General features: G+C 38.6%; 1 protein-coding gene across 5 annotated transcripts in view; it reads right to left on the bottom strand.

Annotated features, from left to right (window-relative positions):
- Kiaa0319l (KIAA0319 like) overlaps nucleotides 1-27,503 on the bottom strand; it is a 136,015-nt gene that overhangs the window by 64,497 nt on the left and 44,015 nt on the right. For all 5 annotated transcript variants that reach the window (XM_033767711.1, XM_033767708.1, XM_033767709.1 and 2 more), the window contains exons 4-5: nucleotides 4,989-5,235; nucleotides 2,147-2,248 (exon numbers count right to left, since the gene is read on the bottom strand). In XM_033767711.1, the coding sequence (XP_033623602.1) occupies nucleotides 2,147-2,248; nucleotides 4,989-5,235 (349 nt within the window). The remainder of the gene's footprint in view (nucleotides 1-2,146; nucleotides 2,249-4,988; nucleotides 5,236-27,503) is intronic.

Below are 27,503 nucleotides of genomic sequence, written 5' to 3'. Positions count from 1 at the left end.
AGACAGACAGACAGATGGCTAGCAACATATATGTTTTTTTTTAAAAAGGATATTCTTAGGACAGAAAAGCTTAGGGGATGAATTACGGCTTATAAGAAGAAATCTGCTCAAGGGTAGGAACAACTGACTAAAAGTCTGTTGGGCAGAATGTTGAACTGTAATGTTTCAGGCAATGATTCTGAAACCAGGATTTTGAACCCATAGGGACCTAACATGTCACCATAGGACAGGCCCTGCCTCAGTTCCCCCAACTGTGAGAGGCTTGAATGCACCCAGTTTCACAGTCTGGTGAAGGCTGAAGAACCTGGGCAAAGCAAAGTTGAAAAGCATCTGCTTCTGAAGTGACATTTTCTGTAATACTGACCTGTAAGATGATAATAACACAGAGAAGTGTGCACAAATACAGGCTAGAAAAAGTGCAGTAGAGCCCAACATATCTTTCACAAAAGAGTGAAAGTATAAAGTAATCACAGCTCAATGCAGTTCTTCTCCTCCCCTCCATCTTCAAAGGCCACCAAATCCACTCAGGTTAACTTACCACAAAGAACTCTAAAGGAAGCTGAAATAAGTTGATAAAGAAATCTCAATTTGAGAACAAAAATACAGATTATAGAGGGTATTTGTATTCTAGGAAAATAATTTTTTAATAAATACACTACCTGGTGTAAGGCCCCAAAATAAAGAATTTTGAAAACATGTGTTTATAAATTGGAAGGACCAGGCCAGGGATGTAAGCTCAGTGGCGGTGTGATTGCCTGACAAGCAAGGTCCTCAGTTCAATCCCTGGTACAAAAAAAAAAAGGAAGGCCCTATCCTGAATAGAGAGGAATATTTTGATTGACTAATCTTTTAAAGATAACAACATAAACCTAACCAGATCATTTTCCAATGCTTAACTCATGTCATAAGGGGTCTTAAGGGCATGCTTATATTTGTAAGTCAGACTTTGGTATATTAGTATACAATTTAAAGGTGAAAGGATGGTCACTTTCAAAGGTTTTTCTTAAATAGTGAATACCAACTCATGTATATTTTATAAATCTGAATTTTGTGTATCACAAATTGAGCTTTTACGTCGGGCGTGGTGGCACATGCCTATAATCCCAGCCCTCGGGAGGCTGAGGCAGGAGGATCACTGTGAGTTCGAGATCAGCCTGGGCTATATAGTGAGTTCCAGGTCAGTCTCAATTATAGTGAGACCCTGTCTCAAAAAAACCAACCAACCAAACAAACTGAGCTTTTTTGGGGAGGGGGCAGGGTCTTACTCTGTAGAGTCTCACTACAGTTTAAGCTGTCCTTGAACTCATGTAGCCCAGACTGGCCTCAAACTTGAGATGATCATCCTGCTTCAGCCTCCCAACTACTGGTATTACAGGCATGTGCCACCATGCCCAGCCAAGCTTATTTTTTAAATGACAAATCCATAATAGCCATCAACCTGAAAAACTTCTCTCCAAGTTCTATATCTGCTATTTACTAGTTATTTGACCAAAATGAACAGGTTAATCTATTGAGGTTTTTTGGTATCACATTTTATTGAACCCAGGGCCTTATGCATGCTGGACAAGTGCTCTAAAACTAAGCTACATTCCCAGACTTTTTTATTTTGAGACAAACTGCAGGCTGGCCTTGAAATTGTGATACTCTTACCTAAGCCCCTCAAGTAGCTGGGATTACAGGTGTGCACCACAATGCCCAGTTAAACAGGTTAATCTGAGTTTCAGCTTCTTATTCTTGAAATGGGTGTAATACAACCTAATATATGAGACCTACAACTCATAAACATCAGCTATATGGGAGTTACTGAACTAGGTGATTTATATAATATCTCATTTGTCTCTTAAACTAATCCTGTGAAGTAGGAACTGTTACTCCAATTTTACTAAGAAATCGAACTCAAAGAAGTCATTTGCTTAAAATCATTCAACCAGTGACTGGCTGAGCTGGAATTTGAACCTAGGTTTGACATCACGGCCACGATCTCAGAGTCTAGTACACAGTTCCTGTGTTACAGACACTCACAATACCCTCACACTAGAGCACATCCGGTATGCTAACTGGACTACTGTAGAGTGAGTTGCCGTCTGTGGTATCACTGTACACTGAAATGGTATCCAAACGGAAAGGGATTTTTTTTTTTTTTTACCTTGCTGTGGTTCTTGGAGAACATATGCATTTAACTGAACTTCATTCTTGGGCAGGGTTATCTGGACACTTTTTCCAGCAGACACCACCAATTCTTTTACCACTGGAAACAAAGCAAATATACCAGAGATAAGAAGTAGATTCAGAGTGCACTCTGTCTCTCCCTCCTTTGTGCTCAAGCGTTTTTCCCCACATAATATTCAACTGCTGCCTTCATTTCCTAAGTATTTTTGCTCTCAAATCTCCTGCAGATTGATTCTGTCTGCACTTTCCACTGAAATGGATTTCTCAGGGTTATCAATGAGCTGATGCTTAGCAGATCTAAACGTGACCCAATCTCCATTCATCTCTTCAGGGACAGTCGCTCCTGCTGACACCTCCATCTTAAATAGCTTCTGGTTAATCATGCCATATTCTACCTTCCCTCCTTTCCCTCCGAATTTCTCTCCACTGTATTTTAACTAGGATATCCCCCTAAGTCCTCTTTATATATTATTTTCCAGAGTGCAAATTCTATTTTAAGGGTAACTTTTGTTCTGATAAATAACTTTTTGGGAGAGGTGGGTGTTGAGACAAGGTCTTCCTATGTAGGTCAAGCTGGCCTTGAACTCACTACATAGCCCAGGATGGCCTTAAACTTGTGGCAATCCTCCTGCCTCAGCCTCCCAAGTGCTGGGATTAGAGGTGTGTGCCACCACACCTATTTTGGGTTTTTTTTGTTTTTGGTTTTTGGTTTTTTGGTTTTTTTTGTTTTTGTTTTTGTTTTTGAGACAGGGTCTCACTATGTAGTTGACACTGACCTGGAACTCACTATGTAGCCCAGGCTGGTCTTGAACTCACAATGATCCTCCTGCCTCAGCCTCCCGAGTGCTGGGATTACAGGCGTGCGGCCACCATGTCCGGCTTAAATATGTTTTTTGTGTTTTTTGGTATCGGGGATCAAACTCAGGTCCTTGTGCTTGCAAGGCAGGTGCCAGAACCACTGAGCTAAATCCCCAGCCCTTAAAAATCTTTTTAATAAGATAAATAAATAAGAAAAGTAAATGTCAGTCACAGAACCTGCCTTTCCAATAAAAATGCTACAACCTTTGTTTCATTGTTCACAATTAGATTATTCCAAGAATTATTTTGTTTGTCTTTTGAGACAGGGTCTCACTTTACAGTTCAATATAGTTCAGGCTGGCCTTGAATTCACTTTGTAACCCAGGCTGGCCTCAAACTAACAGTGAGCCTCCTGCTTCAGCCTCCCTAATGCTAGGATGACAGCTGTACGCCACCAAATTGTGCCTACACTCACCACCTTACCACTATTACTCCTTCTAAAATACACACCATGTTACTCTCCTATTTAAGACCTCCAATCCCACACCATGCTTTAGCAACCTGCCTAATTTGGGACTAGACAACCAACACCATCTAATCTCATCATGTCACTTTTCTTACCCAATTCTCCCTCTAGATACATTAATTTTCCCTCTTGTACTCTATAGAAGCCATGGTCTGCTCTGGAGATTGGGTGTCAGTAACTCCCACCCACTCCCCAGAATGTAACTAAAAATATTCACAGATCATTGAGAACAACTGGTTGTACAAATCTTATTTCTTCTCTGACAATAATTGTTTGTTGGCATGAGACTTCAGCACTAAGAGGGCTAAAGGCAAACAACAGGCTGGTTGGCTCAATTTTCAAGGCTGGGAGGTGAGAAGGGCTTCCTAGATAAATATGAAACCTGAGATTTATCTGCTTATCTTTGGGAACATTGCACTTGGAAGAAAATGAAACCATCCTTTATGGAAGCTCCAGCCTCTGGATGCCCCAGGAGATGGAATAAGAGCTCTCTGAAGTGATTTTCAGAAAAAGAAAAGAGTAAAGTAAACCATTATATTCACAGAAAGTACAATGGACCAAAAAATGGTTAGTCAATACAGTACAACCGAAGCCCTTCACAATTACACCAAAAATTATAGGGACTCAGCCTGAACACAAAAATTATTTTGGTATATCAGGATTGAAACCATGAAATTTCACTCCATATTACCACCAAAGGAGATCCTGGGAAATTAAAAATTGGCAAAAATTTGTTCTTATTGGCTTTGCTTTTACCCTTTTGACTTTTTCGAGGTCAATTACTAACCACTGATTTTTTTTTATTTTTACTGAGTTTATTGGTACAATCTAGGTATACAATATAGTTACATTCATTCCTGGGATCCTGTACCTTCACATGACAGGTCTTGGTTCTCATTTTACTAACCACTGATTAATCATTTCCTCCTTTCTTAGAACAGCACCCATGAAGCACAGACCTATTAAAGCAACACTCCAGGTATAAATCTCCCAATTAAGAGTGCTTTAAGGGCAGGGGATTTGGCTCAGTGGTTCCAGCGCCTGCCTCACAAGCACAAAGACCCGAGTTTGATCCCCGGTACCCCCCACCAAAAAAAAAAAAGAGTGCTTTAAGAGTGAAAATGCTCTAAAAATCAGAGATACAAATAATCTGACCTACAGACAGCCTTTCAGATAGGTACATCAATCCAACTGTTTCTTTCCAGCGGCTTCTGCTTGATTCTTTGAACATTATTTAATTGAATCTCATCCCTTTAAGCCACAGTGGAACCTGACTCTGAGAAAATGAGCTTCATAAAGTTCCACAGGCTGGGGACCTGCTGAGAATGAGATTTAGAACCCTAAGTCCCATGATTACAAGGGCACGGACAGGGGTACATTTCCTTAACATACAGAATACAACTTGTGTATCCTTCTGCTCCTCCCTCTAAAAGGGGACACTCGGCAAATGTTCTACTTTCCCATTTTATCTCTGAGGGCAGGAGCAAAGGGTCACCTGGTACTGATGCCGAGGTGCTCTGGAAAGAGGCTCGGGGTGTAGGAGTAGCATAACTGTAGGAGGGAGCCACTGGAAGAGGGGTAGCAGTCTGGGTTTTCCCAGGACTTTTTACTTGCTGAGTACTGAGTGTAGTACCAGGATCCTCTGACATTTCAGATTGCACTGAAATATTCTTTGGCCAACCAGGAATCTCTGCAGTCAGGTCTGTAGTTAAAGGACTGGAACTTGTAACTCCCTTGTGGACCTAAAGAAATGCAAAAATTAATTTGAGTAGGCAAGTTACAGTTTCCAGTGTATGTGTTTCATGAAGCAATAGCACATTAAATGATTTCTCAAAACATGTCAAAATGCCAAAACTATTAAAGAAATTTATTTCATCAGTCAAAAATGCCTAGTATTGGGCCAGGGATTTAGCTCAGTGGTGCCACCACCTACCTCCCAAGCACAAGGTCCTGAGTTTGATCCCAGTACCAAAAAAAAAAAAAAAAAAACTAGGGTTAAATGTTTATGTAAGGGCTGGGGGTTTAACTCAGTAGTGGTATGGCACTTGTCTAGCTAATATGGTTGCAGGCCCTGAGTTTGGTGTCCAGAATTGAAAAAAAAAAAGGTAGATAAAAATCTTCTGAGTTTTGCTGAGTGGTGCACACCTGTAATCCCAGCACATGGGAGGCTGAGGCAGGAGGATTGCTGAGTTCAAAATCATCCTGGGCTATATAGTGAGCTCCAGGTGAGTCTCAACCACATAGTGAGATGCTGTCTCAAAAAACAAAACAAACACTGCCTCACAAGTGCAAGGACCCGAGTTCGATCCCTGGTATCAAAAAAAAAAAAAAAAAAAAAAAAGTGACACCCTGGAAAAAAAAAAAAAAAAAAAAAAAATCTCGAGTTTTTTTCTGTATACAATTTCATTTAAAACAAAATAGTAATAACCATGCTATCTGTATACTTTTAGCTTGTGCGAACACTTATATTAAATCATCCTATCAAATACTCTTTGAGCCTTTACTGTGGAACAGGCCTGGTAAATCCAAAATATAAATGAAACTAATCATTTTGCTCACAAGTGGGGGAAAGAGAAGTAAAAATATAATAAACCAAAATGGTAAATTTATCTACAAAAGCTATGATGAAGAGTCTTGAGCTGAGTTTAAAAGGATAAAATGTTATTTACTACACTGACAAAAAGGCTGAAGTGAGAGAATGAAGACAGGAAATTGCCACGGTGTTTGCTTAGAACTCAGAGCCATAAGAAGTGCAAGAGGCAGGGAGTGAAGGAACATGATCTCATAGGACAGCCAAAGGCAGGCAGAAGGCACTGCAGGCCACTTTACAGAGCTAAGGTGGTGAGCAACTAAAGCATGATGTGTAGGGAAGTAACAAAATCACATCTCCATGTTACAGGTCCCATCCTAAAGTATGCGGGTGAAGAAGCAAAGTGACATCAGGTACACCATTTTCTCATCCAAATGAGAAATGGTGAGTTGCTAGGCAAGAGGAACGGCATAGAGTTTTAAAAATTAACATAGTTAGCCAGGTGTGGTGGCACACGCCTGTAACCCCAGCTCTCAGGACCCTGAGGTAGGAGAATCACCATGAGTTAAAGACTAGCCTGGGCTACATAGTGAATTCAAGGCCAGCCTGAACCACATGGAGAGACCTTGTCTCAACACACACCCCCACCAAACCAACATAGTGGCAACACAATTCACATACAATCAACTGTATACACTTCAAGATAAAGCCCATCTTTTGACAAATGCATACACCTACATAGCCCAATTAAGAGAGAGAACAGGGCAGGAGATTTGGCTCAATGGTTCTGCCTCCTGCCTCACAAGCAAAGGGCTCTAGTTCAATCCCAGGTACAAAAAAAAAAAAAAAAACAGAGAGAACAGAGAACACATTTTTGACCCAAAAAGTTCGCTCATGTTCCTTTCCATAAATTCTTACCTCTACCTCAAGGCTTAGGCATTCACTGATTTGTTTTCTGTCACAGTAAGATTAGTTTGGCTTCTTGTAAATTTCATATAAAAAAATCATATACATACTTTTCAAATTTTAAGACAGGGTCTCACTATGTAGTTCAGGCTGGCCTTGAACTTGTGATGCTCCCCCTGCCTCACTGCTGGGTCTTCCCAAATGCTGGGATTACAGGCATGCCATACTTGGCCTATTTTTGTTTCTGGCTGCTTTCATTCAACATGCCTTTGAGATGTGTTCATGATATTGTGTGTATGCATAGTACATTCTTTTCACTGTTGAGTAATATTCCATAAAATGATAGAGATACATCAAAATGTATTTTCCATTCATCTATCAATGGAGAGTTGTTTTCAGTTCTCAGCTATTATAAATAAATATGTTATGAATATTTCTAAAAACGTGTATTTCTGAAAACACATTTAATAAATATTTCTTGGGTAAATATTTGGGCGTAGAATGGCTGTTTGTGCATCAGTACATGTCTAACTTTCTCAGAAATGGTGAAGTATTACTCAAAAGTGACTGTAACATCTTGCATTTCCACCAGCAGCCTACATGAGGTCTAGTTGCTCCACAACTTCACCACCACTTGGTACATTCCTTGGTCTCTGTATTTGTTGTCATTCTAGTGGTTATAAAGTGGTATCTTACTGAGATTTAATTTGCATTTGCCTGATATCTACTGATGTTGAACATATTTCCATTTGCTTATTGATTATTTTTTCTTTGGTGGAGTTTATTCAAATTTTTGCCCATTTTAAAAAAGGTTTATTAAGGTAAAACTGACATAAAATTGGGCTGGGGATTTAGCTCAGCAGCATCACGCCTGCCTCGCAAGTGCAAGGTCCTGATCCCAAAATTGACATACAATAAATTGAACATATTTGATGTATATAATTTGTGAGGCTGTTGGTGGAACCACTGAGCTAAATCCCCAGCCCCTGATGTATATAATTTGATTATATACAACCATCTCTACAATCAAGAGGATGAACATATCTATCCCTTCAAAAGATTTCTCATGCTCCTTTGCAATCCCTTTTCTCCATTCATATTCCCCAAGCAACCAGTTTCTGCTTCTACAAATTAGTTTGCATTTTCTAGAACTTCATTTAAATGGAACGGTAAAGTATGTATGTTTTTTAAAAACTGGCTTATTTTACTCAGCAAAATTATTAAGTTATTCACCCAGGTTGTGAGTATCAGTGATTCTTACTAATGCTGAGTAGTGTTCTGCCATTTGAATATACCATAATTTGTTTATTAACCTAGATAGATGGACATTTGTACTGTTTCTAGCTTCTTAGTCACACTTTTAACTTTGTTAAGTCTAATGGCTGAACCCACTCAAAACCCATTTCTATTAACTAATTTTTCCCTGTGAATATGGGTCACACTTTCCTGATTTTTTTCAAGTTTCATAATACTTGGTTGGAAAGCGTACATCTTAGGTCAAGTAATGTAACAGTTCTGGATTGATTTGTTATTCTGATGGGCTGTTGATTATTTTTAGTAACTTACCTGTACTTCAAATGCAGAATTTGATTTCCCCACAGTTTGTTGCTATAGATGTCTCAGCTCAGTTTTTCTATTCTTTTATTTCCTGTGTATCTACTTATTTATGCATGTATGCATGGGCTACTAGGGATTGAACCCAGGGCTTTCTTACCAAGTACTTGGTCTTTTTATTGTTGTTTTTGTTTTATCTTGGTTTCCTAGGTCGGCACAGTTTAGTAGTCAACCGATGATTTAGGCAGATTGCTTATACACCTTACTAAAACAATTTCTATCTATCTCTCTAGAGAGAGATATAGAAGATATTATATATGAGTAGGAAATAATGAAATATAGTCAAGGGAAAATGTTGGAATTAGTAGCCAAGACATCTTGAGTTAACTTGGAGTGGGTTTCTGTTGACTGCCTTTCCTCCAGAGTACGTTACTCTTTTATGTTCCTTTGCTGGACATTCTATCTAGAACATGTAGTGGCTCTGGATTTTGCTGTGCTTTCATTAGAACTGTTTTTCCCACCCCACTCTGCTCTAATAGGCAAGTAACTTATCTGGATTTAAACTGTAGACCTCACCTCTCCTGATGTTCAACAACTGTTATCTTTCTATACAATTTTTACAGCTGCTTTTTCAGCCTGGTCCCCTACAGGTCTGGACAAGAGTTGGGCCAGAGATTATACTCAAGTGTAGGGGACTCCGCCCTAACTTTTCAGCCTAAGATTGTATCCTTTGACATCTCTAGCCCACAAGATTGCACATTTCTGCCATCTGGTTTCCTGTGGTTAGGAAATAAACTCAGTTTAAAAAGCAGGAAACTCACAAGTTCGCCTGGTCCCTCTGATCTCTGCCTGCTTTTTCACCAGGCCTCCTGGAGTCTCCCCAGGCAGGTGCAGTTTAGAATTAGGCCAGGGATTCTAGTTTATAGTTGGCTATGAGGTTCACCTTCTTCTGTAGTTTTCCTACTCATAAGGTCCTCCTGTTAACATTTCCAGATTCTTTTAATAGTGTGAGCTCCATTCTTGGTCACCATAACAAAGTGAGGCTAAGGCTTTCCACTGCCACTCTCCTCTGCTGTGGAGATTATTAAATACGCTCAGGCAAAAACTTTTAAAGCTGCAAATATACAATTCTTATCACTGCAGTTGCTATTTTTTAAAATTAAACTTTCCTCTAGCTTCTGTCTGCTTCTGGAACCTTACTGGTTCCTTTAGATGCTTTTAAAACAGATCTTATTATTATCTGTGGGAGGCTCAGGAGACCACTTCATTCTGCCATCATTACTGGAAATTACTCCTGTGAGATAGGTTTTCAAGCATTAAGGGTCTAATATTTACAAAGCTGAAATAGATCTGGGATTTGGGGAAGAGTCTAAGATGACACCCATGTTTCTATTCTGAGTGAGGAACTAGTTAGAAGCATCAAAAACTAAGACAGACTAGAGAAGAGCAACCTTGAGGAAATAATAGGCAAGTTATGTCTTATCGGTACTGGGGATCGAACTCAAGTCCTTGTGCTTGCAAGGCAGGCAGCAGAGCCACTGAGCTAAATCCCCGATGGCAAGTTATGTTTTAGACATACTGAATGTAGAACACCTCTGAGAAATTCCAATAGACCTCAGCCTTGGATTCAAATTCCCAAAGGCCAGGGATTTAGCTCAGTGGTTCCCCCACCTGCCTCACAAGCTCAAGGACCCAAGTTCAATCCCTGGTACCAAAAAAAAAAAAAAATTCCCAGAGATAGTTGCTATGAGGAAGAACAAACTAACTAAATAAAGCATGTAAAAAAGCAAGTAAAAATCTCTGAATAGAATATCTGAAAATACCTAGACTTATGATGTGAATAGATGAAAATGGTCCACAAAGTTGACAAAGAATGTAAGGTCAGAAAGTAAGAAAAGAACCAGGAAAGTGTGTTTCAATAAGAAACAATGGACAAGTGCAATTACTAAGACAGAACTAATGCAGACAGAGCAAGGCGAGGAAGAACTGAAAAGAACAAACCACAAAGGCAACTGTGAAGCTACAGGTGACCTCACGAAGAGTAGCTTCAGTAGAAACCAAATTACAAAGGGCTGAAGATTAAACAGAAATGAATGGAGGAGAGAAAGCATGGTTGACTATCCTTCATATTCATGAATAAAGAGCACAAAGTACACTGAATAGTAACTAAAGATGCAAAGAGATGAGATCACAGATATATTTGGAAGCCATGAATTTGAATAACAAGCATCATGCTATGATTTGGATCTTGAATGCCCCCCCATCTCATGTGCAGAAAGAAGGTTTTGTCAGTGGTTAGAGGTGGCTTCTGGGGAGGAGATGGGATCATCTAATCTCATTAATGGATGATTCCATTGAGGTACTCATACTTTTGGAGGGCTGGGGACTGAACCCAGGGCCTCCACACTTATTGACGTTACCATCACATTTTTTATTTTGAAATAAGGTCTTACTAATTTCCCAAGCTGGGTTTGAACTTGTGATTCTCCTGCCTTAGCCTCCCAGAGTGCTGGGATTAGAGGCCTGCACCACCGCACCCAGTTTGAACTCATAATTTAATGGGCTATTATTGGATGGTAATGGAAACACGGGAGGCAGGGCCTAGTTGAAGGAAATAGGTCTGTAGGGTGGGCCCATGAGGTTACAATTTGTCCCAGTCCCTTCCTCTGTCTGTCTTTCCTCTCTAGTCTCCTGGCTGGCATGAGGTGAGCAGCTTTGCCTCACCATGTGCTCTTTTTCAAAATGTTCTACCTTACCACAAGCACGAGGCCTACTGACTATGTACTGAGACCTCTGAAACTGTAAGCCAAAATAAAATTTTCCTTTTTTTAAGTTGTTTACCTCCAGTATTCTGTCTCAGTGACAGAAAGCCGACATCATGTTCTCGGACTGAAAATACAATGACAGAGGTTAGGGTACTGTGCAAACATTTAGGTGAAATCTGAGCCTATTCTGGAGAAGTGAATATAAGAGAAGGCTTCCTAGATTTTACACCTAGAATGAGTCTTGAAGGACTAGTTTTGTGGGTTAATGTCAAAATGGTTTGTAAAGCAGGGTAGGACATGGTGGACTTCTGCTTCCCGTCAAGATGGAATAAATAACAGGGAGCAGATTTACTCTTCTATCTGAAATAATTTTTAAAACCAGACGAAGTATATGAAACAATCGGCCAGACATGGGAGGAGAAGTAATGAAAACAGCAGTTCCTAAAGATAAAAAATAAGGTGAAGCTTATAGTTGCCTCAACTGAGAAAAGTATGTGGACCATGGTGCAGGAAGGAGAAATCCAAGCAGAGACCACCAGGATTCTATTGGAGTTGAAGAGATATAGCTGGGAGACCAGTAGGGAAGAGAGCTACACAGAGACAGAACTCTAAAGATCTGCATAAGACTCCTTGAGGTCTTCAAGCAAGCAATGAACATCTCATATAAGTGAGGAAACTTATATGAACTACCCAAAAGGATTAGAGGAACAGTATTCAAGTTCACTTAGGCTACAATTCATAAGGCATCTGTTAGAGTACTAATAAAAGATCGCCTCAGTCATGCAGACTAAATGCAGCTCTGGACTTTACCTGATAAAGTATAAAAGCAAGATTCAAAAGGATCAAACTGTTTTCAAATAGTTAAGCCACACTCTAGAAAAAAACTCAAGAATATCTATGGTGATAGAAAATATTCAGCACCCTACAAGGTAAAATTTATAATATCTGACATCCAATAAAAAATAACATGACACTCGAAGCAGGAAAAGGAATCCTACTATAAGAAAAAATATCAATCAGTTAAAACTAATCTAGGCCTATACTCTTAAGTGAAATAAATAGGACACGTGTGTAAATACCAAATAGTTTCTCTGGTATGAAAAACTAAAAGTGTAAATAAGGTTCAAATTTTATAACTGATTATGTGAACTAGGAAAAGGGCTAAAGGAGTAGGGGAAGTGGGAAGGGTAGGGGAAAGAAAAAATATGAGAAAAGGAAAAAATGGAAACAAAGTCTTTGTAAATTGGGAAGTGTGGAGGGAGTGACAGGAGGGTAAGGGTATGGGAAAAAATAAGAACTAAGATACATCATGTGAAGGTACAAGATCCCAATGATGAATGTAACTGTACTGTATACTTTAAGAGTACCAATAAACTTAATGGGGGGGGACCTAATCTAGGCCTGGGAGTGTAGCTTACTGATAAATTTTTTTCCTAGAATACACATGAGGCCCTGGGTTTTATCCCTGGCATTTCAAGGGGAAAAAACTGATCCAGAAATAATAGAGATAATAGAACTGGTAGGCAGGGATATTAAAATAATTATTATGATTGTATTACACACATTCAAGAAGCAATAGGAAATATTAAGCATATAGTAGTCCCCTGTTTGTTTTCTGTAGTTTTAGTTACTTGAGGTCACTACAATCTTAAAATAGTGAATGGAAAACTTCAGAAATAAACACTTAATAGGTGTTAAACTATATATCATTCTAAAGCAGCATGATGAAATCTCATGCCCTTTCCCTCCACTCTGCCTGGGACATAAACCATCCCTTTTCCGTGCTATATTTGCTACCCACCCACTAGTCATTTAGTAACTACCGCATTATTAGGTCAACTGTCATTATAGTGCAGTGCTTATTTTCAAGTAACCCTTATTTTACTTGAAACAGTAATTGTTGTACTACATTACAGTGGACCTTTGACTTACAAACTCAATTCGTTCAAGAGGGCTGGTTGTAACTCAAGTTGGTCAGTGAAGGCTCAGGCTCCTCTGCACAGCCTTCAAAGTCTCTCTCCTGTACACAGGCAGATCTCAGGGTCCTTACAGAGACACTGACCCAGGATTTCTCAGTTATCCCCACACAGGAAAGGATGCTGTAAATGTTTCTTCCAGAACCCTGTAAAGGTTAAATCTGTATCTGAGACTGACTGGAAGCACAAGTAGCCAGCATTCTGATTGTAACTCAGGCTTTATCACAAGTTAAAGCTAAAATTCTGGTCACAATCCAAGTTGTTCATACATCATACCGGTTATAACTCGAGGGTCTGCTGTAAAATTAGTTATTGCTGTTAGTCTGCTAAAGTTTGGATTGGAAATATCACACAAAAGTCCATGGGTTTCCTCAGCCTATAGTACTACTATAGGCTTGAGGTGGAACCTTCAAGAAGTGAGACTTAGATGGAGGAATTAAGTCAGCAGGGGCACGGCCTTGAAGGGGACATTGGCAGACCTTGGCCCTTTCTTTTCCTCCTTTGCTTCCTGGACACCATAAGGCGAACAGGCCTTCTCTGGCATGCACTTCGATGATGCACTGTACCACCACAGGCCAAAAGTGATAAGCAAAGCAGCCATGAACAAAAACTGCCAAAAATGTGAACCCAAATAAACGCTTCTGTTTTATAAGTTGACTATCTCAGGTATTTTCTAACAGTGACAGAAAGCTGGCTCTTTCAGTTTCTTATTAAGGCCTAATTTATGTATTAAACTTGATCACAGGTATGTATGTGCAGGAAAAAATATAGTCTTTATAGGGTTTGTAATGTCTGCAGTTTCATATATTTGTGAGGCACATATTCCTCACAAATGAGGAGGGACTGCTGCTGTCTAAAGTAGTGGCATAAAAGATACCAAAGAGGCCAAAGCAAATTTCTGGAGATGAACACTACAATTCTGAGAGCACAGATACAGTGGACCCTCAAGTCACAACTGGCCTGATATATGAACAACTTGGGTTAATTAGGTTAATGAAAGATTCATCAGCCTCTTCTTATCTAGAGTGTGTACCCACATAAACATCCAGATCTCAGCTCTATTGACTTACAACCAACTTGAGTTACAACCAGCCCTTTCAAAATGATTGAGTTCATAACTCAAGGGTCCACTGTATACTGTAGGAATTTAATGGCAGATTTAGAGTATGTAAAGGATTAGCAAACTGAAAAATTTTTAATAAGAACTATTCAGTATGAAAGGGAAAGAGAAAGCTTGGAAAGAAATGAACAGAAAACAAAATTCAAGCTGCCAAATACATTTCTAACAGGACTTCTAAAAAGAAAGAGGATAGGAAAATATTTGAAGAAAAGCAGTCAATAATTTTCCCATTTGGGAGCAAACAGGCCCCTGCTGGACTGTGTGGCACCCCCTTCACCCTCTGACACAGACTGACCACCCACCAACTCCAAGCTGGCTCTACATTTTGCTACCCTTTGGGATGCAGCAGCAGGAATAAGGACTAACCAACAGACCTGATCCTATGTGAGAGCAATGCTCAGGGACAGAAGGGGCATCCAGACCCCATGACGTGGGACAGTAAGTCCAACAGCCCACTTGAACCCCTGCCCAATGGTCTGACTTATGAACGCTCAAGTTACAGACTTTCAGAGATATGAATGGGCCTTTCACATTGCAGAAGAAGCTCGAGTGTCAGCCAGGCATTGTCACAGTTGCACTGCCAACTGCAATAGTGTGCAGTAGTATAGTACAGAGCCCAGGATGACCGGAAGCAGGAGGAAAAGCAGTGGTGATGTGCAGGGGACTGCTAGGAAGCCCAAAGCAGTATACATGGTATATTTGTGTCAAAGGTGCTTAAAGACTGTCTTTGTCAGACTTATAAATGAATCCAACTTACAAACATTCTCCTAAAATGGAAGTCATTCGTAAGTCATGGACGTACTATAGCCAACTGATTGCATTTCCCATCTATCAAGGAGACAAAGGATATGCCTTGGTTTAAAATGGGAACCACATTCTAGGGAGAACAGACAAGAGTGTCTTCTTGTGCAGGAAGGCCACCTAACAGGCTCTAAGGCTAGGCAGAAAATACTGGGACTGGCTGGATCTCAAAACTGCAGATCTTGGAAAAAAAACATTCATTCAAAAACACAGGAATTTTTTCTTTGACTCAATCTTTTTCTTTTTCCTAATTTTTATCTTTCCATCATCAGGTTTTTCAGGGGGTTGGAGGTTTCTTTTCCTTTTTTTAGTTTCTTTTCTATCCTTTTCTCTTTTTCTCTTTCAACTTTTTTCTCTTCCTTATCTTTATTTCTTACATTCTGCTATTTATTTTTTCTTCTTTTTCTTGATCATCTTTTCTTGCAACTGTTCTCTAACACTAATAATTTCCTTTTATTACTCAATAGGACCCTCATCTCACTTTTCTCCCCTGCTCATATTCTAGTAATTCATTTTTCAAATTTGACTCTTTCATTCTCTGGCTCCCCACCCTTTCTAACTTTACTAGTATAACAACTAAGCCTTACAGGTCTCCAGATAGCTAGTTAACTTTATGCTGTTGCTGTTGAATACTGTTATATTGTTGGTAGAGGTAAAGATGTTCCATTTAGTAGATATTTACATAGCTCTATAAATTGGTGAATATTTGGTTTGTCTTGGTGTTCTTACTATAATTAAAGAACACTTTTCTATGATTAAAGGTGGTATATTATTGGCCCTTAGAGTCTGTCAATATTCAGTTTATATTTGATGCTATCAATGATGTAGATTTTATTACTATAGCCAAGATGACATAGCTGTTGCCATGAATTCTTGGGATACCAATATCTGGATTGCTTTGGAGTCAATAACAATACTGTGGCCCATTCCTGAACAACTGGGTAATGGGGCCAAATATACAACCTTCCATCCCAAATAAACAGAGGTGACTGGATCCTTGGTCAGAGGCAAAGCCAGTAGTAACACATGCCCAGAAAGATAGCACTAAAAAGTAGACATTAACTAAAGAGGTCTCCATCCTAGAAATGTTTTCCACTAAAATCAACCTGCAAGTGTCAACACACAAACAAAGAAAAAGTAGAACATGAGAAGACAAGCTAAAAAAAATGCCTCCAAAAACTTCTAACTCTCCCAAAGCTGTTCCATGGAGGAAACCAAAAGCCACACTTGTAAATTATTTGAAATGTTATCAGGGGAGATTAGAAAACAAGTCAACTAGGCTCTTGGCAAGGTCATACAGATATAAGTAAATGGATATTGGGTCAAATAAGACAAAACAATCAGCAAGTCTACAGAAGACACTAATAAAAAGTTAGCAGAGCTAAACAAAGAGATGCAAAATATGAATGCAAGCATAGAAAAGAAAAGAATTAAGAGTCCATAAAAGGACTCAAACTAGAAAATAAGGAGATTAAAAGTTCTATCAAAAGTATGGGCAGCAGCTGGATGTGGTGGTGCACACCTGTTATCCCAGCACTTGGGAGGCTGAGGCAGGAGGATCGCTGTGAATTGGAGACCAGCCTGGGCTACATAAGGAGTTCCAGGTCAGTCTCAACTACATAGTGAGACCCTGTCTCAAAAAACCAAACCAAACCAAACCAAACAAAACAAAACAAAACAAAACAAACTAAACAAAAGTATGGGCAGCAAAAGTGACCAATGTGAAGACAGAACGTCAGAACTAGCCGACATGGTTATTGTTAGTTGCCAATTAATGAGAGATATTTTACAAACAACAGCAGAACTAAGAAAATGGTTCCAAAATTCTCCTAGATGATGCAAAGAAGACTAAGATTAACTGGAATTAGTGAAAAATCAGAAGATAGAACAAATGGCATACCAAAAAACCTGTTTACTGAAATAGACCACTTTCCAAGTAAGAGAAAAGACTTTAACATACAGATAAAAGAGGGATATAGAACCCCAATTAGCCATGCATGATCAAAAAAGAACCTCTATACAAAATGGCATAGGAAAAATCCTGGAAGCCTAACACAAAAACAGAATCTAAAAAGTGGTAAGAGGGCTGGGGATTTAGCTCAGTGGTGCTGCTGACTATCTTGCAAGCGCAAGGACCTGAGTTCGATCCCCAGTAGCCCCCCCCAAAAAAAGCGGTTAGAGAAATGCAACAAATCACTTATAAAGATAAACCTATTAGAAATAAAGCAGATGAACCAGGGATTTAGCTCAGTGGTTCTGCCGTCTGCCCTGCAAGCCCAAGATCCTGAGTTTGATTCCCAGTACCAAAAACAAACAGAAATAAAGCAGGCTTCTCAACACAAAGGCCAGGAGAAGTTGGAACAAAGTGTTTCAAGCCCTAAAAGAAAACAATTTCCAACCCAAGCTGATATACTCTGCAAAACTATCTTTTAAAACTGATAGTGAACTAAGATACTTATATCATAAAGAGCACCTAGAAAAATTCATGGTCACCAACCAGCATTCTTAAAAATTCTCAAGAATAGCTCAAAAAGAGACAATGATGCTAACAATGACAAAAGGTCTAACAGAATGAATAGTAGGGTGAGCAGTTAAGCAGAAGGGTAAGACAAGAAATCAACAACAGGAAAATAAAGCAATGAGAGGAATAAGTCAATACTCGGAAATAATAACTCTCAATGTGAATGTTTTCAATTCTCCAATCAGAAGACTCAGACTTGGGCTGTGAGTGGATTATATGCCTATAATCCCAGCATTCAGGAGGCTGAGGTAGGAGGACTGCCATGAGATGAGGCCAGGCTGGGCTACATTATAAGTTCAAGGCCAACCTGAACTACATAGAGACACCTGCCTCAAAACAAAAAACAAAACAAAAAACACAGGATAGCCAGGCGCATGGTGGTGCATGCCTGTAATCCTAGCACTCAAAAGGCTGAGGCAGAAGGATCACTGTGAGTTCAAGACCAGCCTGGGCTACATAGTGAGTTCCAGGTCAGTCTCAACTACATGGTGAGACCCTCTCTCAAAAAAGAAAACAGGATGGCAGAATGGATCAAGAAACAAAATCCAATAGTATGTTATATTTGAAAAACACATTTAATCCAGGGGAAAAAATAAGACTAAAAAATCAGGAGACCAGTGTTTTTTGGGGTTTTTGGTTTTTTTTTTTGGTACCAGGGATTGAACTCTGGACCTTGTGCACCACTGAGCTAAATCCCTGGCCCCTAAAAATCAAAGTGTAGAAAAATTCTAAGCAACAGGAATCTGGAAAAAAGTAGTTATAGCTAGCCTATATTCAGAAAAAGTAGATTTCAAACCAAAACTGATTAAAAGAAGCAAAGAAAGTGACTGTGACTATTTAATGGCTAAGGGACTAATCCATAGGAAGAGATAACAATTACTAACATGCACCAAACAACAGCACAACCAACTTCATAAAATAAGTACTACTGAACATAAAAGACAAGATAAGCATAAACACAATTATAGTGGGTAGGGTACTTCAATACTCCACCACTACAAACACACAGATCAACTAGACAAAAACTGAAAAAATAATTATCAAAATTGAACAAAACCTTCTAAAAAATGGACTTAATAAATATCTATAGTATTCCACCCAGCAGCAACAGAATATATATTCATCTCAGCAGCACATGGAATGTTCTCCAAAATAGACCACATACTAGTCAATAAAGCAAGCTAAAAAGTAAAACAATTGAAATTATACTATGCATATTATCTGCTCTTAGTACAATTAAACCAGAAATCAATGACAAAAGAAAACACAGAAATTATACAAATGCATGAACATTAAACAATACACTCTTAAATAAGCAATGCATTACAGACAAGCAAGAAGTAGGATAATTTCTAGAACTAAGTTATAAAGCTAATACAAAATGCCAGAATTCATGGGACACACTGAAAGCAGTCCTAAGACGGAAATTTATATCTGTGAATGTTCACATCACAAAAACAGAGCAAGCCCAAATAAATAACTTGATGTAACTCAAGATCCTAAAAAAACAAGAATAATAAAAACCCAAAGCTAGTACAAGAAAGGAAACTATAAAGACTGGAGAACAAATCAATGAAACTGACACCAAAAAAACAATACAAAGAATTAATGAATTGAAGAGTTGGTTCTTGGACCAGGGATTTAGCTTTGTGGCACTGCACCTGCCTGGCAAGCACAAGGTCCTGAGTTCAATCCTCGGTACAAAAAAAAAAATTTTTTTTTTTTTTTTGGTTGTTTGAAAGAAAAAAACCCCTAACGAAAAAAAAAAAAAAAAAAAAAAAAGAAGAAGAAGAAGAAATACCCAAATCAATGCAATTAGAAATGAAAAAGGTAGCAACACAATGAACACTCCCAAGATCAAAAAGCTTAACAATTATTTGTAAATCTGTACGTTAATAAAGTGGAGAATTCAGAAGAAATGGATGAAATCTTAGATAAATGAATTACCAGAACTGAACCAAGAAGATATTAAAAACCCTTAATAGGCCGGGCATGGTGGTGCACACCTGTAATCCCAGCACTCGGGAGGCTGAGGCACGAGTATCACTGTGAGTTCGAGACCAGCCTGGGCTACATAGTGAGTTCCAGGTCAGTCTCAACTATACAGTGAGACTCAAATAAACAAAAAACAAACAAAAAACCCTTAATAATTCAACAACAGACAATGAAACTGAAGCAGTAATAAAAAACTTACCAACTGCCAGGCATAGTGGTGCATGCCTGTAATCCCAATACTCCAGAGGCTGAGGCAGGAGGATCACTGTTCGAGGCCAGTTTGTACTACATAATGAGTTAAAGGCCAGCCTGAACCACATAGCCATACCCCATCTCAAAAACCAAAAACAAAACAACAACAAAAAAAAACCTTACCAATTAAGAAAAGTATAGGTTCAGGTCAATTCCCCATGAATTCTACAAATTCAAGAAGATCTAATACCAATACTCTTTAAATTCTTTAAAGAAATTGAAAGGGAAAGAGTACTCCCAAAGTCATTCTTGGAAGCCATCAAAAACCTGATTCCAAAATCAGACAAGGATCTAACCAAAAAAGAGAACTACAGACCAATCTCTATAAAGAATATAGATACAAAAATGCTTAACAAGATACTGATAAACAATGCAACAAATCATCAAAAAGATCATACATCTTCATCCCAGGGATGCAAGGATGGTTCAGTTTATGCAAAGCAATAAATATAATACATCACAAAAACAGAAGCAAAGGGCCAGGGATTTAGCTTAGCGGTTCGGTGGCCTGCCTTGCAAGCGCAAGGACCCAAGTTCAATCCCTGGTACTAAAAAAAAACCAGAAGCAAGGACAAAAATCACATGATCACCTTCACAGATAAGGAAAAGGCTTTCACAAAAACCAACATACTTTCATGACAAAAACATTGAAGAAAATAGGTATGGAAGGGCTTTATTTAAATCTGCTAAAAGCCATGTATGACAAACCTACTGCCAACATCATATTAAATTGAGAAAAACTTAAAGCTTTCCCTCTAAAAGCAGGAACAAGACACAGATGTCCACTATCACCACTCCTGTGCAACACAGTACTTGAAACATTAGCAGGAACAATTAGGCAAGAAAAATAAAATGGAATATGTGTAAAGATATAAGTCAAATTATCATTATTTGCAGATGACATGATTATCTACATAGGAGACCCACCAAAACACTCTTAAAATTAAGAACCAAATTCAGTAATGTAGCAGGATACAAAATTAACACAAAAAAAATCAATAATGTTACTGCATACTAATAATAAGCCCACTAAGAAAGACATTAGGGAAAAAAAATGCCATTCACAAAGCATCAGGAAAATTTAAAGATTTAGGAATTAACCTAAGGAAATGAAAGACTTCTACACACACACAAAAAAAAAAAACTATAGTTGAAAAAGGAGATCAAAGAGGATCAGAAAATGGAAGGATATCACATGGAACCAGTAGAAACCCAGAATATTAACAGCAATTCTGCAACAAGAGCAAAGCAGGAGACATAATAATCCTGGACTTGAAGTTATACTACAAAATAACAGTGATAAAAACAGCATGGTTGGGCAGGGGATTTAGCTCAGTGATACTCCTGCCTACCTCAAAAGCGCAAGGTCCTAAGTTCAATCCACACTACCAAAACAATAACAACAAAAACCTGAATGGTATGGTCATAAAAACAGATGTGAGAAGCGATGGAACAGAAGAGAGGATGCTAAAACAAAACAACCCCAAGCATATTCAACTATTTGATCTTTGACATAGGGGCCAAAAACACATATTGGAGGAAAGATAGGCTGTTTAACAAATGTCGTTGGGAAAACTGGCTGTCCACATTAAGAAGACTGAATCTGGATCCATATCTCTCACCATGTATTAAAATGAAAGTAAGCCAGGGATTTAGCTCAGCAGCATACCTCACAAGTGCAAGGTCCTAAGTTCGATCCCCAGTACCAAAAAAAAAAAATCAAAATGGATCAAATAACTACATGTTAAAACAGAAACACTTTAAACTGCTGGGAGATAAAATAGGAAAAACTCTTGAAGTCATAGGCATAAGCAAGAATTTTCTGAACAGAACCTGAGTCATTCAGGAAACAGTACAGTACTGAGAATCAACAAATGGGATCATATTGAATTTAAAAGCTCTACACAGCAAAATAAACAACAAACAGAATGAAAAGACAACCTACAAAATGGGAAAAATTTTTGCCAACTATTCCTCAAAGAACTAGTATCTAGAATATATGAAGAATTTAAAAAAATTAGACCCTCCCCAATAAAAGGCCCAATCAAAAAATGGACAACTGGGGCTGGGGATCTAGCTCAGTGGTTCCCCCACCTGTCTCATAAGCACAAGGTCCGGAGTTTGATCCCCGGTACCCAAAAAAAGGGCAGAGACACTTCTCAGAAGAACAGATACAAATGACCAGAGACTTCCAGGTAGATGGTGGAGCTGTAAGCAACAATAAATCAACCTGCCTAAGATTCAGAATTCAGACACTGGAAAATAACAACTTGGGAAAGAAAACAAGGAGGTAGATCCCTAGGACCCAGGAAGAATCTGAAGGGAAAATTGGAGCCCACAGAGAAAGTAAAGAGACAGACCTCACAGCAGAAAAAAGAAGGGGCAATCTGCACTATCTCCCTGGCTCTGGCTCATGACGTGAGACAGGAAGATCAAATCTACAGACACACACTGAAAGCAGTTGATTCCAGAGGCCTCCAGGGAAAAACACACCAGTGTATAGAGCAGTGGTTGGCCTGTGCACTACAACAGCTGGTGAATGACTCTAATCCAAGCAACTGCAGTATCCCCTGGAGACAGTGCTTGTTGGATGGCACTTTAGGGAGGGGACGACTGAACCTAGGACTCAGAGCACCTATGGGTTGGCTTTATCTCAGGGCTCCTATGGTTAAAAACCCACAGTGACTGGGTGAGAGACAACCATGACAGACATCCAGAGTCAGGGAGTTGTGGTGCCAGCAAGAGGCACCCAGAGTGTTATAAGCTAAATGACTCAAGCCTGAACCCCACAACCAGAGGCCAGGATCAGCCTGAACTTCTGCAGATCTGAAAGCACCACGACTGGCACCCTGCCCTAATGCTACTGCAGGCTTGCTGGGATTATCTAGCACATATCCAGGCTTTGACTGCCCACTTAGTCGACCAGTGACAGCACAGTCACGTCCTGCATTGGACACTACTACAAAACTGTAGATCCCAGGAGATAACCACAGGCATGAAATCACAGAGAAAAATTTTTTTCTTCTCTTGTGGGCTTTTGTTGTTGTTGTTCACTTGGGTTTTTTTTTTTTTTAATCATTTGGGTTTTTTATCATTTGTTTTTGTGTGTGAGTGTGAATGAGAACAATGTTTTTAGTTTTTTCATTTGTTTGTTTTGTTTTTGTTGGTTTCTTCTTTCTTTCCTTCCTGAATTCTTTGCCAGTATCCTCAGGCTTGGGTAATGTTTCTTCGTCCTTCAGTCTTGCTTCTAATCTTTTTTTTTCTTCTTCTTTTTTTGGCGGGGGGGTACCGGGATCAAACTTGGGACCTTGTGCTTGTAAAGCAGGCAGTGGAACCACTGAGCTAAATCCCTGGCTCTTTCTCGACTTTTATTTGTTTTTTCTTTTTTTTTGGTTTTTTGAGACAGGGTCTCACTATGTAGTTGAGACTGACCTGGAACTCACTGTGTAGCCCAGGCTGCTCTCGAACTCACAACAATGCTCCTGCCTCAGCCTCCCAAGTGCTGGGATTACAAGCGTGTGCCACCACGCCTGGCTCTCTGTTTTTTCTTCTTACCGCTTTTTAATTTTTTTCCCCTTAGGGTAAAATTGCTTGGTTGAGTAGATATTTACTGTGTATACTTTTCTGATTGGTCTTAGATTTTGTTATATAACTATAATTTTTGTACCTATGGTTAAAGGTGACAAATTAATAGTTTTCAGTTTGTCATTTTCACATCAAACTAAGAATACAAAGAACTTCCTCTATTGGAGAGAAGACATCTTCAAAAGCTAACTTTGGATTGAATGGTGTAAGACTGAATCCTTTCTCCTTAAACATCAAGAACATGACAGGGATATACACTTTTAACATTCTGTATCCAACACTGTGTTTGATGTTCTAGGCAGTGAAGCAAGGCAAGAAAAAGAAATAAAATACATCCAGACTGGAAAAGTAAAACTCTATTCATGGTGACATAATTATATATAAATAAAATTCTACAGAATTCATTTTTTTAAAAAGCTACAAGAATGAATTAGTGAGTTTAGTAAGACTGTAGAATACAAGATTAATATATAAAAAGCAATTGTATTTCTATACACTAGTAACGATTAAAAATTGCTATTTTTAAAAATACCAATTATAATAGCACCAAAATTATGAAATACAGCCAGGCCTGGTGGTACATGCCTATAATCCTAGCACTAGGGAGGCTGAGGCAGGAAGATTGCTGTTAGTTAGAGGCCAGCCTGTGCCACATAGTGAGACCATGTCTCAAAAAAAAAAGTATGAAATACTTGAGACAAATCTGAAAAAAGATATGCAAGATCTGTACACTGAAAATAACACGCTGTTGAGGAAAATTATAAATGATTTGAATTAAATGGAGAGATAAATTGTGCTCATAAATCAATAAACTCATTATTACCATTAGGCTATCAATTCTAAATTAATCTATACCCCTAACACAATCCCAATAAAAGTTCCCAATGGCTTTTTAAAAAGAAATTGACAAGATGATTTTTAAATTTAGATGTATATACAAAGGACCTAAACTAGGCAAAGCAGTTTTTTTTCCTCCAGTGCTGGGGATCAAACTCAGGACCTTGCGCCTGCAAGGAAGGCATGGCACTACTGAACTAAATCCCTGAGCCAGAAATTTTGATAAAGGAGAACACTGTGTTCTCTGGGTTGGAGATGTAGATTAATAGTAGAATGCTTGCCTATCATACTTGAGGCCCTGGTTTCAACCCCAGTATTGCCAAAAGTTAAAAAGATTTATATTCTCTCATTAAAGTCCTGTTACCAATTACTACCAAGACATACATACATATGCAGCACAGTTTGTAATAGCTAAATCTTGGAAACAGCCCAAATGCCCATCAATTGATAAAAGAAGATATTGTTTTTTTAATATAATGGATTACTACTTGGCCATAAAGAAGGATAAACTTGACACATTTCTAGATATCATTTCTTTGAAATCATACTCTTAAATAAAATAAATCGGACACACATGTTCAAATATTACATGGTTTCTCTGGCATAAGAAACCAGTGTAAATAAGGACCAAAGTATATAATAGATACTGTGAAATAGGAAGAAAATGTTCAAATAGGAAGGGAGACTAGGGAGGGGAGAAAGGGAAGGAAGCAAGGGAAAAAGAAAAAAAGAACAGCAAGAAAAAAAAGCTTTTGTAAATAAGGAGGGGAAACAGGGTTGAAGAGAGAGGAAGGAAAGGGGAAAAAAGAAGCATCAAGATATACCATGTGCTGAGCCAGGGATTTAGCTCAGTGGTTCTGCCACCTACCTTGCAAGTGCAAGGACCCAAGTTCGATCTTTGGTACCAAAAAAAAAGATATATCACATATGGGTACAAATTCCATATGATGAATATTATCATTATGTATATCTAAAATGTACCAATAAAGTTAATTTAAAAAAAAAAAGAAAAGGTTGCTGGTTTCTAATTTGTATAAAAGCCTTTAAATTTTAAAAACTGGTAATAAAAAAATTTAAAAAGACAGATATAGTTGACACAGATAGGTAGTCAATACAGATAAACTGGTAGAATCAGAGAAAGTTCATAGACCCATAAGCATATAGATGACTTTCAATAAAGATGAAAAGGCAGGTCAGTAGAGAAAGGATGGAAAAAATTAAGGTGGTATAACATCTGGAAATTCATATGTAAAAAACCTTCCATTTGTAGCTCCCATCACATACAAAACAATTCGAGATTTAAAGATAAAACCTGAGGGCTGGGCAAAAACAAAAACAAACAAACAAACAAACAAAAAGGGCCAGGGATTTAGCTCAGCAGTTTGGTGGCCTGACTTGCAAGCACAAGGACCCAAGTTCAATCCCCGGTACCAAAAAAAAACAAAAAAACAAAAAAACAAAAAAAGAACAACAAACCTGAGGGCTGGTGATTTAGCTCAGTGGTTCTACCACCTGTCTCACAAGCACAAGAACCTGAGGTCGATCCCTGGTACCAAAAAAATAAAAATTAAAAAAATAAAAAAACAAATATAAATAAAACCTGAAGCTACAAAACCTTTTTTTAAAAACTTGGGAAAAATATTTCTCAGATATAACAGTATAATCCAGAAAGAGAAAACTAGATTTCACTAAAATATTTACTTTGAAAGATATCATTAAGAAAATGCAAAGACAAGCTACAGATTGGGAGAGAATATTTGCAAATCATGTTTCTACTTTTTTCATTAAGTAAACAGCATCCTATCATTGTGCTCAAAGTCCTTTTTTTTTTAATTCCTAGTACTGACTGTTGAACCTAGGGCCATGTGCATACTAGGCAAGCACTTCACCACTGAGCTATTATTCCCAGCCCTTTTTATTTTTTATATTGTGGCTCTTACTAAGTTGCCCAGGCTAGTCTCAAACTTGTGATCCTCCTGCTTCAGCCTCCCAAGCACTTAGGATTACAGGCATGTGCTACCATGTCCAGCGAGTGCCACCAAACTCTTCAGCAATTACTGCTTTAGAACAGATTCCCAGGATTAGAAAAAAGAAGACTATGAGTATTTTAAAGTTAAGCATATTTTTATTTTTAAGGAAATAACTTGTTTACCATTTATGTATGTACATATGTTTGTCTGTTCATCTATTTGCAGTGGTGAGTAAAGAAGCAAGGGCCTCACGCATTCTAGGCAAGTGCTCTGCCTCTGAGCTATAGCCCCAGCTCTATTTTTCCTTCTACTAATCAAAGAGATGGAGATTTTTTTTTTTTATTTTTGTACTGGGGCTCAAACTCCTCGGGACCTTGCACTTGTGAGGCAGGCACTATACCACTAAGCTAAATCCCTGACCCAAATTGTCTTTAGGTGTTTTTGTTTGTTTTGGCAGTATGGAGGATCGAACTCAGGACCTTGCGCTTGCGAAGCAAGCAACGGCGGCAGCACCACTGAGTTAAATCTCCAGTCCCCCAGCTCTATTTTTCTTTTTTTGTTACCAGGAATCAAACTCTGGACCTTGCACTTGTGAGGCAGGCACAGCATCACTGAGCTAAATCCCAGGCCCATTATGTATTTATTTTTAAGAAAACAGGAAAAAGGCATAAAATCTTTTACTTCAAAAATTATGGAGTAATACTGAAAATTTATAGGGGATAACATACAGCTGGGTGAAATTTCCATAGGCAGTTCTTTCCTGGCACTTGATAGAAGTCATAAAAACAATCTCAATTCTGAACAAACTATATATTTATCAATTGTACCCCCTGGTAAACGCACCTGTTTGTTCTTCAAAGAAGCCTTATTCAAAAGATGAAAAACTGCAACCCACATTTTCTTTCTCCATCTCCCTTCTCTTCCTTCTTTTCCCTTCTTCCCTGTCCCCACTCCAGGGCTACCCAAACCAACCAAACCAATCCCTGAGATTAATTCAAGACGACAAAACAAAACCCTATCTATTTCATTTTGTATAAAAGCCTGCCTTGCAAGCACAAAGCCCCAAGTTTGATCCCTGGTATTAAAAAAAAAAAAAAAAGCAAACAACAACAAAAAAAGAGGGGGCAAGAATGTAGCTCAGTATGAAGGCCCTGGGTTCAATCCTCAGTACTGGGAGGAAAAAAAAAAAAGACACTCC

The sequence above is a fragment of the Fukomys damarensis genome, unplaced genomic scaffold (genome assembly GCF_012274545.1).
Source record: "Fukomys damarensis isolate Sample0158 unplaced genomic scaffold, DMR_v1.0_HiC HiC_scaffold_23, whole genome shotgun sequence".
Lineage (NCBI taxonomy): Eukaryota > Metazoa > Chordata > Mammalia > Rodentia > Bathyergidae > Fukomys > Fukomys damarensis.
Note: the sequence above shows the minus strand (reverse complement) of the source record. Positions and strands in the feature narration are given on the sequence as shown.